Source organism: Alosa alosa, chromosome 24 (genome assembly GCF_017589495.1).
Source record: "Alosa alosa isolate M-15738 ecotype Scorff River chromosome 24, AALO_Geno_1.1, whole genome shotgun sequence".
NCBI lineage: Eukaryota > Metazoa > Chordata > Actinopteri > Clupeiformes > Clupeidae > Alosa > Alosa alosa.
Window position 1 is genome coordinate 1,153,484 of NC_063212.1, and position 16,495 is coordinate 1,169,978.

At 38.6% G+C, this 16,495-nt stretch overlaps 1 protein-coding gene across 4 annotated transcripts in view; it reads left to right on the forward strand.

Moving 5' to 3' along the window:
• The first annotated feature begins 194 nt into the window (after positions 1-194).
• The window catches only part of LOC125289825 (SCO-spondin-like), a 58,888-nt gene continuing 42,587 nt past the window's right edge, over positions 195-16,495 (forward strand). Inside the window, exons 1-7 of one of the 4 annotated variants that reach the window (XM_048236875.1) lie at positions 195-300; positions 457-560; positions 3,959-4,298; positions 8,058-8,199; positions 8,788-8,990; positions 9,415-9,531; positions 14,838-14,938. In XM_048236875.1, coding sequence (XP_048092832.1) covers positions 483-560; positions 3,959-4,298; positions 8,058-8,199; positions 8,788-8,990; positions 9,415-9,531; positions 14,838-14,938 — 981 coding nt within the window. In that variant the 5' untranslated portion in view covers positions 195-300; positions 457-482. The other 3 variants (XM_048236876.1, XM_048236877.1, XM_048236874.1) reach the window with 3 other exon arrangements.

The following is a 16,495-nucleotide window of genomic DNA, read 5'->3' on the forward strand; positions in this document are numbered from 1 at the left end:
CGTCTGGACACAACCAGACAAACTCCCAGTCACACACACATGCATGTATAAACGTTGGTACTCTGTAAGAGCATAGTTTCAGAGTTTATCATGTGTTTTTTTGTTTGTACACTATTGCAGACACATGCGCATAAAGACATCGCAAAAACACCCTCCTCTTCCTCCTTTTTGCACACCCCCCTCCTCTTCCTCCATTCTCTCTCACTCACTCTTGTGCAATAGTGTTTCTTCACAGGCATTGACAATCATTAATCAGACAGAGTTCGTTGTCTTTCTGTCTCTCTCTATCACCAACAAAAAGTAAGTACAGGATGCTGCACCTCTATTGGGCAGTTTGTCTCAGCGTCTTTGTTTAATACACAAAAAGTGTGTATGTCTGAGTGTTAACTTATTTGTTTCTCCTACTCCTACCTGTATGTGTGTGTGTGTTGAAGAGATTTCGTGTTTTTCCTCTAGTTCACATGCCTGTGTGTTAGTGGGTTATGGACATAAAGACAAGAATGAAGCCTCAGATGGGAGCTATACCACTGCTGCTCCTACTCATCCAAAATGCACACTTGGTAAGTTGTATGCTCATATCTATATCTATATAACTATATCTATATATACACACACACACACATGTTGTATGTTGGCAATTGTGTTGCTGGCCCTATTTGGTGGATAAATCAGTGCTTTCTGCTAAAGGGAGCAGAGAGTATGTCCATTGCATGGGAAAACATTTGAAGATTTACACTCTCTTTCAAATTGTTTGTTTTGAGTTGACAAGATTCAAATCAATTACACTGTAACATGAAAAGCAACCGCATAATGTTTAATGACAGATTTGTAGTGACCACCATAGAAGTCATTTTGCTTGTAACATTCCATAGACATGGACATGTGTGTGTGTTAGTGTGTGTGATAGAGAAAGAGACAGAGTGTCAATTAACAAAAGTATTGCTGTGTCAGCCCCTATCGTGTACCCAGCGCAAGGTGGAGCAAAGTGCAACGCAAAGCTTATTCTTATCTTACACTCAATAAAGTGTTGATTTTTTGCCATGCGCTCATCTTCATTTAATCCTTGCGCCCAGGGGTGCGGTAATTAGCAACATAAGGTGTGGTCTGGCACATGATCCAAATTACGCCACTGACCAAGAAAAACCTGGTCTATAGTGAAAGATGCATATAAGGCACAGTTGAAGATGCACTGTCACAAGATGTAAGCAGCAAATCCTCTGCAGGACAAATACTGTATCCTTTGGATTTCTATTCAGTCATTCGAATATTATTGGGGTAAGGCAAGGCAAGGCAAGGCAGTTTTATTTGTAGCGTATTTCTTACATCAAGGCATTCCAATATGCTTTACAAAAGAATGAAAAACAGTATAATTGAAGAAAACATAGACGATAAGGAGGCAAAATGCATGCCAACAAATAATAAATGACCTTCAATACAATCATACAAAATGCATGCCAACAAATAATAAAAGACCTTCAATAAAATCATACATTAAAAAAATAAAAATCACACATGTAACATAAAAATCACATATTTAAAATAAGGCATTAGAGTAAAAGGTTAATGAGAAAATTAAATTAAAACAAGATGAATAAAATAAATAAATAAACCATTTTAGTTTGGGCTTAAAAACGGAGATAGTGGGTGCTTTGTTAATCTTGTCTGGTAGTTGGTTCCAGAGTCTAGCTGCATAAACACTAAAGGCTGACTCACCACATTTTGTTTTAGCAACAGGTTGAACCAGAAGATTTTGATTTTGAGACCTGAGTGATCTGGTTGGGGCGTACTGTTTGAACAGGTCGTGTAGTTTGGTCCAATGCCATTTAGTGATTTAAAAACAACAAGTAATGCTTTATAATCAAATCTGTAACTAACAGGAAGCCAATGTAGGATTGGGGTAATGTGCTCGTTCCTTTTTGTTTTGGTTAACACCCTAGCAGTTGCATTTTGTACGGTGTGTAGCTGCTTTATAGTCTTCTTAGGAAGACCAGTTAAAAAGGCATTGCAATAATCTATCCTGCTCGAAATAAAAGCGTGAACGTTTTTCCAGATCACTATTTGACATTAGGTTCCTTAATTTTGCAATATTCTTCAGGTGAACAAATGCTGATTTAGTGACTGATTTTACGTGATTGTTAAAATTCAAACTATGATGATGCCAAGATTTCTCACTGCATCCGTCGCCTTAAGTTCTTTTTTTGTCAAGTATGGTAGTAATCTTAGATCTTAGACTGAGACTTCAGTTTTGTCTGTGTTCAGCTGAAGAAAGTTTTGTGACTTCCAGGTGTTAACCTGGTCGAAACACTGTTATAGAGAATCCAGGGGCGCATAATCATTTGAGGACAAAGCAAGGTATATTTGAATGTCATCTGCATAGCTATGATAACACATTGAGTTGTTCCTGACAATCTGACCGAGTGGGATTAAGATTAAACAATAACAGGCCTAGGATGGATCCCTGAGGAACACCACAAGTCAAGGATGATGGTGTTGAGATGCAGTTTCCTATAGCGACGAAGTAACTACTGTGTTGTAGGTAGGATTTTACACACCTGTAAGTCCAACCCAGTGCTCCAGTCGATGCAGTAGTATACAGTGGTCAACTGTATCAAATGCTGCACTAAGGTCAAATAGTGCCAGGATGCTTTGCCTGTATCAGTGTTTAGACAAATGTCATTTACCACTTTAGCAAGGGCAGTTTCGGTGCTATGATTAGCACGAAAGCCAGATTGATAGGCATCAAAATAGTTATTTGATGATAAAAAAAGCAGTTAGTTGGTTGAAAACAATTTTTTTAATGACCTTCCCAATAAAAGGTAGATTGGATATTGGTCTGTGATCAGTACTAGCGGATTCAAATTATTATTCTTTTTGAGCAGGGGCTTTACAACTGCTGTTTTTAGGGATCTAGGAAAGTGCCAGTTTGTAGCGATGTATTTACAATCTGAAGCACATTTGCTGTTATGGTGAAGGACCGATTTGAAAAAAACTAGTAGGCAAAGTGTCCAGTTGGGATGTAGCAGAGCTGAGATTTTGAACAGTATTAATCAGAGTTTCATAATTGATAAGGCTAAAATCAGACATTATACTTAGTATACTTGGCCTAGAAACCTGATTTACATTTTTACATACCTGTTCCATATGGTCTCGCGTGCAAGCAGATTCCTTCAAATGCGCCGCTGACTATCAAAATACTGATGCACTGTTTGAAGTTGCACTGCTTGCTGTTAAAGGGAATGACAGATGTCATTCTCATGGTTTAAAGGATGTTACGCCCAAAGCACATCCATGACTGATTAAGAAACATAACAACAACCCTTTTTGTGCCAAGCCCCGACATTTGATCACATAATCACACCATTCAGTAAGTACAAGGATACAAGGATACAAGGAAGTTTATTGTCACATGCATATAGTTACTGGATGTAAGAAATGCAGTGAAATTATGTCTGGTGTCAGCCTATTTGTGCATTTATGGGGGGGGGTAAAAAGTGCAGTAGAAGAGGGGTTTAGTAGATTAAGTGGCAAGGGCTGCATAAGAAAGGTGGGGGAGGATTGGGATTGGGGGAGGCACCAACAAGGAGCACCCAAGAGCAACAGGGGCAAGGAAAAACTCCCTTACCAAGGAAGAAACCTTGGGCAGTGAATATGGACTGGCCACGCCTTTAATGTCTTTAAAAACGTAAGCCTCTGACCATCTGTTTCTGATCGCCAAAATAGAGCCCTATGTGTGTGTGTGTGTGTGTGTGTGTATGTGTGTTCGCACACAGCTTGTCTTCCCCTACATCTTGATATTAATATCTGTTTCGTATTATGTAAACCCTTCTGTTCAAATGGGTCATGTATAGCTTTGTTAATTGTTGGTGTGTGTGTGTGTGTGGAGTGTTTGTGTGCAGAGAGAGAGAGAGAGAGAGAAGGGGGGAGAAATAATCTGAAGTCTCATCATCTGTCCAAACAGCTCCCCTCAGCAGGAGTGGTGAGCAGCAAGCCAGCAGTACAACCCACATCTGGTTCACAGTCTCAGATCCACACCGACAGATACCTGGGCCCAGAGGATTGTCTCAAACAGCAATACACACAACTGTCGTGTGCAAAGGTCTCCTGTCCACTGGGGCATCGCTGCTCAGAGGGTACTGCAATGTGCACATGTGATCCTAAGCCAGATGAGTGCTATGCTAAGGAGAAAGTGTGCACCCGTGATGGGAAGGAGTCCAAGAACCGATGTCACGCCGTGGCAGAGACCTGCAAGGACAAGAATAAAGCTCCGGTCTTCTCTCACCAAGGAACCAATTGCCGTTGTGAGACCTGCACAGATGCACACACACACACACACACACACACACACACACACACACGTACCCACACGAGGAATTTTACAAAGTTGTCTGCCAACTGTAATGCTGCCACACACAAACCCATTTACAATGTTGGGTCAGATTACTTTAAAATGTAATCCATTTCTTACACTGACAAAAAATTGTTCCACCAATATTCCTTTTCTTTTTGACTTGAAATCAAACCTGGCTTAAAATAATAGCGTCAAGCTCATTTTGATGCTACACTGACTTAAAATACGTACGGAGAATAGCATGTCTGACATTGCAAATGCAGCCCCAGAATGCCTTCTATTGCATTATGTACTGTAATGTTATTATCATGGGTAGGAGCATGACCCTTTTTGTCTGTTTCAGATGAATTGATAGAAAGAAAAGTGTATAGAAAAGCCCCTTGACTTGACTTGTTGTCTGTGTTTGTGCATTCAATCCAAATTGGGTCTATCTAATTTTCCGACTATTAAAGGAAAATTCTGAAATGTAGCACTTTGAGTCCCTTTTCTGGTTTGTTTTGGATGAACTCGAGTGTTGGACACCGAAATTTTGATGATTGGTCCTGTCTCGACTTTTCTGACTCGTTTTGAATCGCCTTTGACTAGTCAGAGTGCCTACAGGCATGCTCAAACATGTCCTAAGACAACCCTTAATGTTCGTTTTCAAAACTGTGCAACTCACCGAGTGGTTAGTGGTGTTCAGGTTTATTCTGTTACAAGCAGAGAGGGTAAAAATGGTCTATGGCCATGGCCTCTGTTGGATCAACATCTCTCTCTCTTCTTCAGTTCACCATCTTCTCGTTCTAGTTCTCGTTCCTCTAACAATGAAAGTTAGTCAATTTTGTTTGGGTTAAACAAAGAAAGAATTTGGCGGCAACACAAGTCAACGTGGTTGGTTCTCCAGATGGCATCAGACATGCCCACTCACACCTGTATCACACCTACGCATTCCTATCTGATCAGCATGAGGAGAGATATCCTATACATCAGAAATGTCACTTATAGAACTTTCCAAACATTCTTACAATTAAATCATTACAATCCTTGTACTGAGACTATTACAATGATACCAAACATGAATATATTTATATTTCATGACATGTGGATACAGTATAGCAAGGTAACATCCTTTGTCTTGTGGATCTGATAGCCCTTGGAACCAGTACATTAGCATTTCATTGGGGGAGGGGAGGGTGTCTTTGTTTAATGCCTAGAGGGGCTGCATGGCCACCGAAACCTAGGGTGACCAGAAGTCCTCTTTTGCCCGGACATGTCCTCTTTTTGAAACCTAAAAATGTGTCCGGGTGGAATTTCAAAGTTGTCCGGGATTTTCTTATTCTAGCCTCAAACGTGTTTACAGCGAATTTGCATTGCTCTCTCTTTCATTCATATATAGCCTATCTATGTCTTTCATTCACATATAGTCACGCCCTCCCCCTACAGTTCGCTTTGCATTGAGTGGAAAGTGTGTAGAGCCTGACCTTAGCTACCGTCATTGGTCGATAGTAATCTCTGTAAACATTTAATTGGTCAGTCAGTCACCTCAATAGCGCAAACGGCCTTGTTTAGCCTAGTGTAAGTTCACTGACAAATTAAAACTTATATTTCCATGTTTTTGTCTCGGTCGAGATCAACATGAAGCTGAGTGCTGACCTGCAAAGCAGGCACTTAGGCCTACTTGTCGGTTGCAAATAAAGGTGTCAACGACCTTCAGGTAGGCTACACAATGTTCAGCAAAGCATCGAACGGCAGCGATGGGTGAGAGCTCATCAGCTAAAGTGACAGAGATTTTCGACCTTAACATTACGTCTCCAAAATCATTTTGATGGCACATAACTTCATAACTAGACTGTAAAAAATATAACATGAAGAACGGCACTTCTGCCATTGTCTGAGCGGCCTTCTCTAGATGATTGCCGACCTAGTAACTTTCTAGTTTCGGGTAGGAAACTGCACTTTGGTTATCCCTTTAAACTGCCTTTAAAGGATAGCCTGCACACTGACAACAGCAGATGTCAATAATCCTCTATCTACTGTAGCCTACAGTATATTCAGGTGAATTAAATATGTTGGTATAACATGAGGGATAGATGTAGGCTTTTTCTTTACAAAAGAAATATCTAATAATAATGGATTGAAAAGAGGTAGGCCTAATCTTGCGTACAGAGCTCAACAGCCCTGCTTTTATTGTAATTATTGTTTTTGCACAACACAGTCACCATGTCTGTTGACACATCAGGCTCACAATTGAGCGTAAGTTTATACACGGTTGTGAGGTGTCTGAAAAAATAGTTCCACAATAGCAAATAAGACGGCTGGAAATCATACATTGCGCCGATATATTTGATTTTAATAATCAACGAACACCACTAACCACTCGGTGTTGCACAGTTGCACAGTTTTGAAAACGAACGTTAAGAGTGGTTTTAGGACATGTTTGAGCATGCCTGTAGGCAGCCACTCTGACCAGTGTTGCGCGGTCTGCCCGAAATTAAGCGGTTGCCTATGAGTCATAAACAAAATATTTTAATGATATTCGGGTCATTTTCGGGCGGGTCAGTTAAAATTAATTAAATATATATTTTCTACAAATAGGCCTAGGCCTACTTAAAATATCACAAGAAGGCTGGCATCAATACCGTAAAGCATCAATACAGTACAGTCAACAGTAAAGAAGCTGAAGACGCGAGTTAAAAATAATAGACACCCCTTCAGGAAAAGCGATATAGGCTATGGGAAATATTGGGAAAAGTTATTAAAGAAGATGACTAAGTTATAGTCTATGTAGGCCTACTTCTTGCGAAGCCATTTAAAAGTATGACAGCCAGAACTGGCAGCCTGCAGGAATAAATGTTATGGCACAGACTACACATCCTATGTATAGGTTCGCGCATGCATAAAAGTTACAGTTCGTTGTGTTTGTGACTTTAAACAGTGGATGTGCTTTTGTAAAGCTTTGTGCTTCGTTCAGCATTATAAACCAGTTCTTACGCTAACGTTTTGACCAGCAATGTATCTCTCTAGCCTACCTTGCCTCACTATTTCTGTTTTCGAAAGAAAGATGTATGTCCATGGCCTTCAAATCTTATCCTAGTGTTCTAATCCTTGGTGGTTGCGTGCGTGCTTGCGCTCTTATTCTCATTCTCTCTCCTACGCAAACATTATGTTCTGCATGCCTAAATAAATTAGTTTGTTTTACAGAAATGGCCTACTGTCACACTGCATGCAGACTATAACCAAAAGCACACATTTTGTAAATAAGCGGGTCGGATCGCGGGTCAGGTATAATTTTGTCCTAATTAATATTCGTGGTCCGAGTTGCGGTCGGGTTGATTAAAATATCGGGCGACCGCAGGCCGCTTGTGACCAAACCCACGCAACACTGACTCTGACTAGTCAAAGGCGATTCAAAACGAGTCAGAAAAGTCGAGACAGGACCAATCGTTAAAATGTCGGTGTCCACCACTCTAGTTCATCCAAAACAAACCAGAAAAGGGGCTCAAAGTGCTAAATACCGGAATCCAGATTACTTGCAATTTAGTTACTACTCAACCCTGCCCATACTGTATACTGGTACACAGACACATGGACATACAGACTCAGACACAGACATACAGATGCACACACACACACATTCACACAGACACACGTGTAAACACACATAAACACCAACACATTTTGAGTAGAGCACTTTGGATGTTTATGTTTGTGTGTTTTTTTGTGTGTGTAGCTAACAATGCCTTTCAAGAATCCCTGATCGTCAAAGACGTGATTGAGGTGCAGCTGCCCAAAGGTTCAACAAAAGCACTGGTGTGTCAGGAAGGATGGAATATCGCTGCTGCCCATGTAACATGTCGTAAAATGTTCCGCACGTACGTTTTTCACCGCCATCCAATCAAATGACACTATAGCTTACTTAATGACATATTTGCTTCCTGTATTGCTTGCTGTCCTCCTGTGTTGCTTACTATATACTACCAGAATCCATTTGCAGCTGGTGACAGAGCTTGAATGGTTTGATGTCAGGCAGTCAGTTGTGGAGTGTCTTTACCACCTGCTTTCATTTCTCACGTTTAAAAGGGGCTATGTATAGTTTTTTTAAGTTTGAAACATTCAACATGAACCTTGAAATGGCAACAGAAACATGTAAAGAAATAAGTATTTTGATGTAATGTAAAGAATGATTATTCTGTGTGTTGCTCAGATATCCACTAAAGCAGCATGCTCCAGACTGTGTCTCTTGTAACAGCACTGTGTTGCTGTATCAAATATAATGCAAGTCAGTGGAAGTGTTGTTGTGAACATAATGGTGCAATCAGGACAACTCTAATCCTATAGAATTCTACATACAGTAGTCCCATCACATTTAAATGACATCGGTATGACTTTATTGGCTTTATTGATATGACAAATTCATTTTTCTCTCTCGCTCTCCATCTCTCTCTCTTTCTCTACCTCAGGTTGGCAAAGACTGCAGCCAATAGGAAGTACTCTGATGTTCCAAGAAAGAACATCATTCTGCCAGATGTGTGTGTTCCTGTCTTCTGTAAAGGACATGAGTACTCTCTGGCTGAGTGTCACATTGGCAGTCCAGTCAAACTTAATGATAAAAGTCACATTGCAGTGGCCAACTGTTACAGTAACAGTGGTAATCCACATCCAGGTCAGAATACACACACACACACACACACACACACACACACACACACACACACACACGTTTACATATACACACACTTTACAAGTCAAGTTACATTAGGAATCAAATCTTCTGAATAATCCAGTAGATTAAAGCAGTTCAGCAATCTACCATGAGTTTACAGATTCAAGGGTATAGGCACTCACACACACACACACACACACACACACACACACACAAAATGTCTCCCTTTTTTAATGGGGAATTCTGGCATTGTACAACCTGAGACCTTATCGGTAGATGTCTTTAGGTGCAATGTCTCAGAAACAAAAACACATTCTCTCCCTCTGTTTCTCTCTTTAAGTCTCATTCATACATTGTAAGTGTTTTTTTTATTGGCAAACACACACACACACAAACTTAAATCTGTTCACTGTTGATGTTTCAGGTAATAAATGTGACATCGGTAAGTTCCAGTGTGCAAATGGAAAGTGTGTGCTGCATGACAAAACATGTGATGGAATCAACGACTGCGGAGACGGCAGCGATGAGATGTGCTGCAAAGGTGTGTATGTGTGTGTGTGTATGTGTGTGAATGTTTGTGTGTGTGTGTGTGTGTGTTTGTGTGTGTGTGCATGTAAATGTTTGTGTGTATGTGTGTGTATACTGTACACACATACATAGGGATACACACCAATACATACACGCTTCCTTGTTTTTGCATTTGAAAAAATGAGGCAAAACAACAGTTCTTTTTAAATCCACTGTTAATAAGAGTATTTGAGAACTGTTGCAAATAAAATGATTTCTTACCATTTAAAATTAACATACATGAATATCAGTGGAGGTTGCTGGTCTTTAGGAATAGGAGAAGCTCTGATAAAATGGTAATATTAAATTAATATTATTAAGGTGCTATATTGTGAGTGTGGCAGCTGGTTTGGCTACATTTTACCAGTTCACCTTGGGGGGAGCTTAGGCTATTTGGTAGCCTACTGGAGTTACAGTATTTCTCTGTGACTATTCTGTATGTTCATCTGCCTTGCTGTTTTATTTTGAATCTCCCCTAGTGGGGAAGACTATCAAATGGCTTTTAAAATAAATTGCTACAACGTAACCTAAATACACAACTGAATCAAAGCAAGTCACAAACTCTGTAACTCCACATTATGGTTGTATGTACAGCTACAGTAGGATATGGACAAGGACAAATAGAAACCGACTGTATTGCTCACAAATATATAGGAATTGGAGCTGCAACTTGCCTTGCCTCTGAACTTCACCTGCCAATACTAACGCTTACGCATCACTGAACTTGAAACTCTTCCTCTGATCGCGACATATCAATCAAAAAGAGTCCAGCCACTATGACAGTTCCTCCAATCATCATACAGAAGCTCAGCGTCCGGGCCATCCCACTGCCCCATTCACTCCCAGAGATGCCGGGCTTCCCTGGAAATGACGATTTTGTGGCGTTTGTTCAATAAACATCTAGTTTTTATGCACCGAGATCAGCCCACTCTGTAGTGCCATTGAAAGTCCAGTGAAGCTGATGGTGCATTCATGGCACTTCAGAATGACATGGACCGCCCCCGTGGCTACTTTGTTTTTCCCACAGCAAGTGTTCATGTGCTTTGCCGTTGGAATGTGTGACAAACATGGATGCCACAACAAAGGTTAAAACACTCACTAATTCTAAATAAACAACTGTATTTGCTTAAAATATAGTGTAAGACGCTTGTGAAAGAAAGATATGCAGCTTTCAAGTGACAAAAACGGCAAATTCCCAAGTTCACATTAAAACTGTTGGACATGAAAGGCCACATGGACTACAAACGAACTACAACGAACTGGGCAACTCTGTTAGCAAAATCAGTTTCCGACCTCTGACTCACACATAACGTGACGTGAATGACGTGGAATGATGATGTTTTCACTGGGAAAAAGGTTTTTCCGAAGCCCATGAACGCTAGGTGAGCGTCTGGGTTTTTGATGGATCTTGTCGTCACAGCAATGTATTAGGGGTGCGAAATCACGATAGATAACAGGCAAAACCTTATTGCTGAACAAATTAGCCATGATGTTGAACACGTTTTTAGCATGTTCTAGTTGGAATAGTAGTCTAATGTAATACAGTATTTGATGCAATTTTCTGCGATATTTTAGGAGGCTGAGCTTTACCTGTAGTCTTAGCAATCGCCTCTGATGAACATGAACCGACAATTACTGTAATATAATAGGGCTGTCAATCGATTAAAAAAATTAATCTAATTAATTACATACTCTGTGATTAATTAATCTAAATTAATTGCATATATGAAAGTATTTTAGTGACATTAAAGTTCAAAAACTCTTTTATTATTATTTTAATAATGGCCATAATAATCTATGATATGACCTAATATGCTGAGGAAATAAATTCAAAAGTGCTTCGGGAAGAAGTTTTTTTTTATCACATACATTGCAGAGGACTTTATTTTAATCAACACTTTATTTTTTATCAACACCATCAAGCCGTTTTTGAAAAGTAAATGTTCCAATCAATGATCAGGCAGCACATTTTCTTCTCTCTCTTTCATTTTACAGTCTAATGGTTACTGACTACAACGTCTCAGGGTTAAAGGTCATACAGAATCGATTAATCTGCGTTATTTTTATTTAATCAGTTATTTTTTCTCAAATTAATTAATCGAAATTAATCAGTTAATTTGACAGCCCTATAATATAATAATATGAACTAGAAAAGCATTTCCTGAAGGAAATACAGTGCATGAAAATGCAAAAAATATTATGTAAAATATCATACAGAGTAAAACAAACTATATTGGTTGCTAGGTAGATGAGGTTTAATATAGTTGGAATGACTGAATCTCCCCTAAGTGGGGAAGACTATCAAATGGCTTTTTTAAAATTGCTACAACATAACCTAAATACACAACTTAATTTAATATAGTTGGAATGACTGAACAGTTAAATAGGTGGATAGTTTATATAGTTAAATGATTTGGTTTGGTAGATAAGGTTTAATATAGTTGGAATGATTGAGCGGTTAAATAGGTGGATCATTTAAATGGTTAAATTATTTAGGTAGATAATTGACGATAACTGACAGTTGGAATAGCTCTAATGTTTTGCTAGAGTTATGCTAACCATGGTATCAAAGATAATAATGTTAACCAAGTTATTTAACTTAGCTAATGTTTTCATTTTTTAGTAGTTATGCTAACCAGCATGCTAACTATGTTAACCTAGCTAATCATTTTTAGCAGTTATGCTAACATGCTTGCATGCTAATTATCTTAACCATGTGACTTAGCTAACTTAGCTAACCATTTTAGCAGTTTTGCTAAAAATGCTAACTAACATGCTAACTATGCTAACCATGTTACTTAGCTAACTTAGGCTAATCATTTTAGCAGTTTTGCTAAAATGCTAACTTTAGCATGCTAACATGCTAATTATCTTAACCATGTTACTTAGCTAACTTAGCTAATATTTTTAACAGTTTTGTTAAAAATGCTAACAATGTTAGCAATGCTAACTATGCTAACTAGCTACAGTGGGTAGGAGTCATAGTTGATGACAAGTAAAGGTTACAATGGCTGAACAGTTAAAAAGTTCAGTAGTTTAAAGGGTTAAATTGTTTAACAGTGAAATATTGTAGTGAGGACTTTTATTTTGAAACAGTTTTTGGCAGAGGAAGCAGTTGAACAGGATGTGTAGTCTTAATAGGGCCAGTTTGTATGCTTAAAGCCTGAGACTGGCAGTTGATCCAGGTGGCCGAACACCTGCCACAGGATTCTAATTGCTGTGATGTCATAAAGGGCAATGTTAAGTCTATGGGGAAAAACTGATAGTTTTTAATTAATAGTTTAAAAAGTATAAAAGTTACAAAGCTGAAAAATACATAGCACTCTTGTCCTAAGTAAGACCTACGTAACATAGTTTGAATGAAGTTTCTACGTTAAACGGTTGAAGCTGCATTAAATCGCGAAGAAGAAAGAAGAAGCCTATGAAGAACAGTACAGTGCATTTTCATGCACTATAATGTCGATAACCAAGTTACTATGCTAACTAGCATGCTAACAATGTTAAAATATTAACTATGCCAACCATATGACTTAGCTAACCTAGCTAATCATTTTTTAGCAGTTATCTTAACTATGCTTAGCAAGATGCTAACATGCTTGCATGCTAACTATGCTCACCATGTGACTTAGCTAACTTAAGCTAATCATTTTTTAGCAGTTATGCTAACTATGCTAACTAATCTAACATGCTAATTATGCTAACCATGTGACTTAGCTAACTTAGCTAATCATTTTTTAACAGTTAAAAATGCTTTAACAATGCTAACAATGTTAACAATGCTAACTATGCTAACTAGCTACAGTGGGTAGGAGTCATAGTTGATGACAAGTAACAGTTACAATGGCTGAACAGTTAAAAAGTTCAGTAGTTTAAAGGGTTAAATTGTTTAACAGTGAAATATTGTAGTGAGGACTTTTATTTTGAAACAGTTTTTGGCAGAGGAAGCAGTTGAACAGGATGTGTAGTCTTAATAGGGCCAGTTTGTATGCTTAAAGCCTGAGACTGGCAGTTGATCCAGGTGGCCGGAACACCTGCCACAGGATTCTAATTGCTGTGATGTCATAAAGGGCAATGTTAAGTCTATGGGGAAATTTTGATAGTTTTTAATTAATAGTTTAAAAGTATAAAAGTTACAAAGCTGAAAAAATACATAGCACTCTTGTCCTAAGTAAGACCTACGTAACATAGTTTGAATGAAGTTTCTACGTTAAACGGTTGAAGCTGCATTAAATGCGTTAGAAGAAGAAGAAGAAGAAGCCTATGAAGAACAGTACAGTGCATTTTCATGCACTATAATAATGATAACCAAGTTACTATGCTAACTAGCATGCTAACAATGTTAAAATGTTAACTATGCTAACCATATGACTTAGCTAACCTAGCTAATCATTTTTAGCAGTTATGCTAACTATGCTAACTAGCATGCTAACATGCTTGCATGCTAACTATGCTCACCATGTGACTTAGCTAACTTCGCTAATCATTTTTAGCAGTTATGCTAACTATGCTAACTAACATGCTAACTATGCTAACCATGTGACTTAGCTAACTTAGCTAATCATTTTTAGCAGTTTTGCTAAAAATGCTAACAATGTTAGCAATGCTAACATGCTAACTAGCTACAGTGGGTAGGAGTCATAGTTGATGATAAGTAACAGTTACAATGGCTGAACAGTTAAAAAGTTCAGTAGTTTAAAGGGTTAAATTGTTTAACAGTGAAATATTGTAGTGAGGACTTTTTATTTTGAAACAGTTTTGGCAGAGGAAGCAGTTGAACAGGATGTGTAGTCTTAATAGGGCCAGTTTGTATGCTTAAAGCCTGAGAATGGCAGTTGGGACAGGTGGCCTGAACACCTGCCATAGGATTCTAATTGCTTAACGGCTCTATTGTGATGTCATCAGCCCATGTTAAGTCTATGGGGACATTTTGAACAGTTTTTAATTAATAGTTTAAAAAGTATAAAAGTTACAAAGCTGAAAAATACATAGCACTCTTGTCCTAAGTAAGACCTACGTAACATAGTTTGAATGAAGTTTCTACGTTAAACAGTTGAAGCTGCATTAAATGCGTTAGAAGAAGAATAAGAAGAAGCCTAGGAGGAACAGTACAGTGCATTTTCATGCACTGTAATAAGAAGCCTAGGAAGAACAGTACAGTGCATTTTCATGCACTGTAAATACATCAATGTTATATAATCAACCAAATTAATTAACCTTTGTCAATGTGTGTGTGTGTGTGTGTGTGTGTATTGTATGTGTGTGCGTGTTTACTACCCCCAGAATGTCGTAATGATAAGGCTTTCCACTGCAAGTCCAATGTGTGTATCTCTCAACACGCTCGTAATGACGGAGTCCCAGACTGTCTGGATGGAGATGATGAGGTTATGACTACCACACCGCCATTAAGCATTTCTGTTTAACACTCAAATTGAACCCCCCCCATCTGATCAATATACTGTAACTACCAGTGTTGCGCGGGTTTGGTCACAAGCGGCCCGCGGTCGCCCGATATTTTAATCAACCCGACCGCAACTCGGACCGCGAATATTAATTAGGACAAAATTATACCTGACCCCGATCCGACCGGGCTTTATTTACAAAATGTGTGCTTTTGGTTATAGTCTGCATGCAGTGTGACAGTAGGCCATTTCTGTAAAACAAACTAATTTATTTAGGCATGCAGAACATAATGTTTGGCGTGAGGGAGAGAGAATGAGAATAAGAGCGCAAGCACGCACGCAACCACCAAGGATTAGAACACTAGGATAAGATTTGAAGGCCATGGACATACATCTTTCTTTCGAAAACAGAAATGGTGAGGCAAGGTAGGCTAGAGAGATACATTGCTGGTCAAAACGTTAGCGTAAGAACTGGTTTATAATGCTGAATGAAGCACAAAGCTTTACAAAAGCACATCCACTGTTTAAAGTCACAAACACAATGAACTGTAACTTTTATGCATGCGCGAACCTATACATAGGATGTGTAGTCTGTGCCATAACATTTATTCCTGCAGGCTGCCCGTTTTGGCTGTCATACTTTTAAATGGCTTCGCAAGAAGCAGGCCTACATAGACCATAACTTACTGTCATCTTCTTTAAGAACTTTTCCCAAAATTTCCCATAGCCTATATCGCTTTTCCTGAAGGGGTGTCTATTATTTTTAACTCGCGTCTTCAGCTTCTTTACTGTTGACTTTACTGTAGGCCTATTGATGCTTTACTGTATTGATGCCAGCCTTCTTGTGATATTTTAAGTAGGCCTAGGCCTATTTGTTGAAAATATATATTTAATTAATTTTAACTGACGACATACCAAGAAAATGACCGAATATCATTAAAATATTTTGTTTATGACTCATAACCGCGGGTGACCGCGGTCATTCGCGGGCAACCGCTTAATTTCGGACAGACCGCGCAACACTGGTAACTATAGTATGACATAAACTTTTAAGATGTTACTTGAAACGTTAATGGTTAATTCATTTAATAGTAATGATCTAACAATGTGTGTGTGTGTGTGTGTGTGTGTGTGTATGAAAGAGAGTCCATTGTAGAAATGTTTTGCTGTGGCATTATTATATATACATAACATATATATCCATTTGTTACTTATATCCATAATGTGCCATTATAACCAGAATGGCTCAAAACAACATAGTATTTGGATTTTGTTATGTCTATTTCATCTATGAATGCAAAGTACTCTGTGTTATTCAAATGTATAGTGCTGTGCCCTGTCAAACATGTCATTCCTGTAGGAAACCCATATCCCAATTACATGCCCACAGGTATGCCTGCTTTAAACATAAAATGATAAACATAACATGAATATTATATTAGCCAATAATGAATGTGATATAAGCTTAACAGCTGTTTTGAGTTAAGGCTATGTTTATTGTTAAGCTTATTGAATAACTTCCTGATTCTGGTTTTTGTT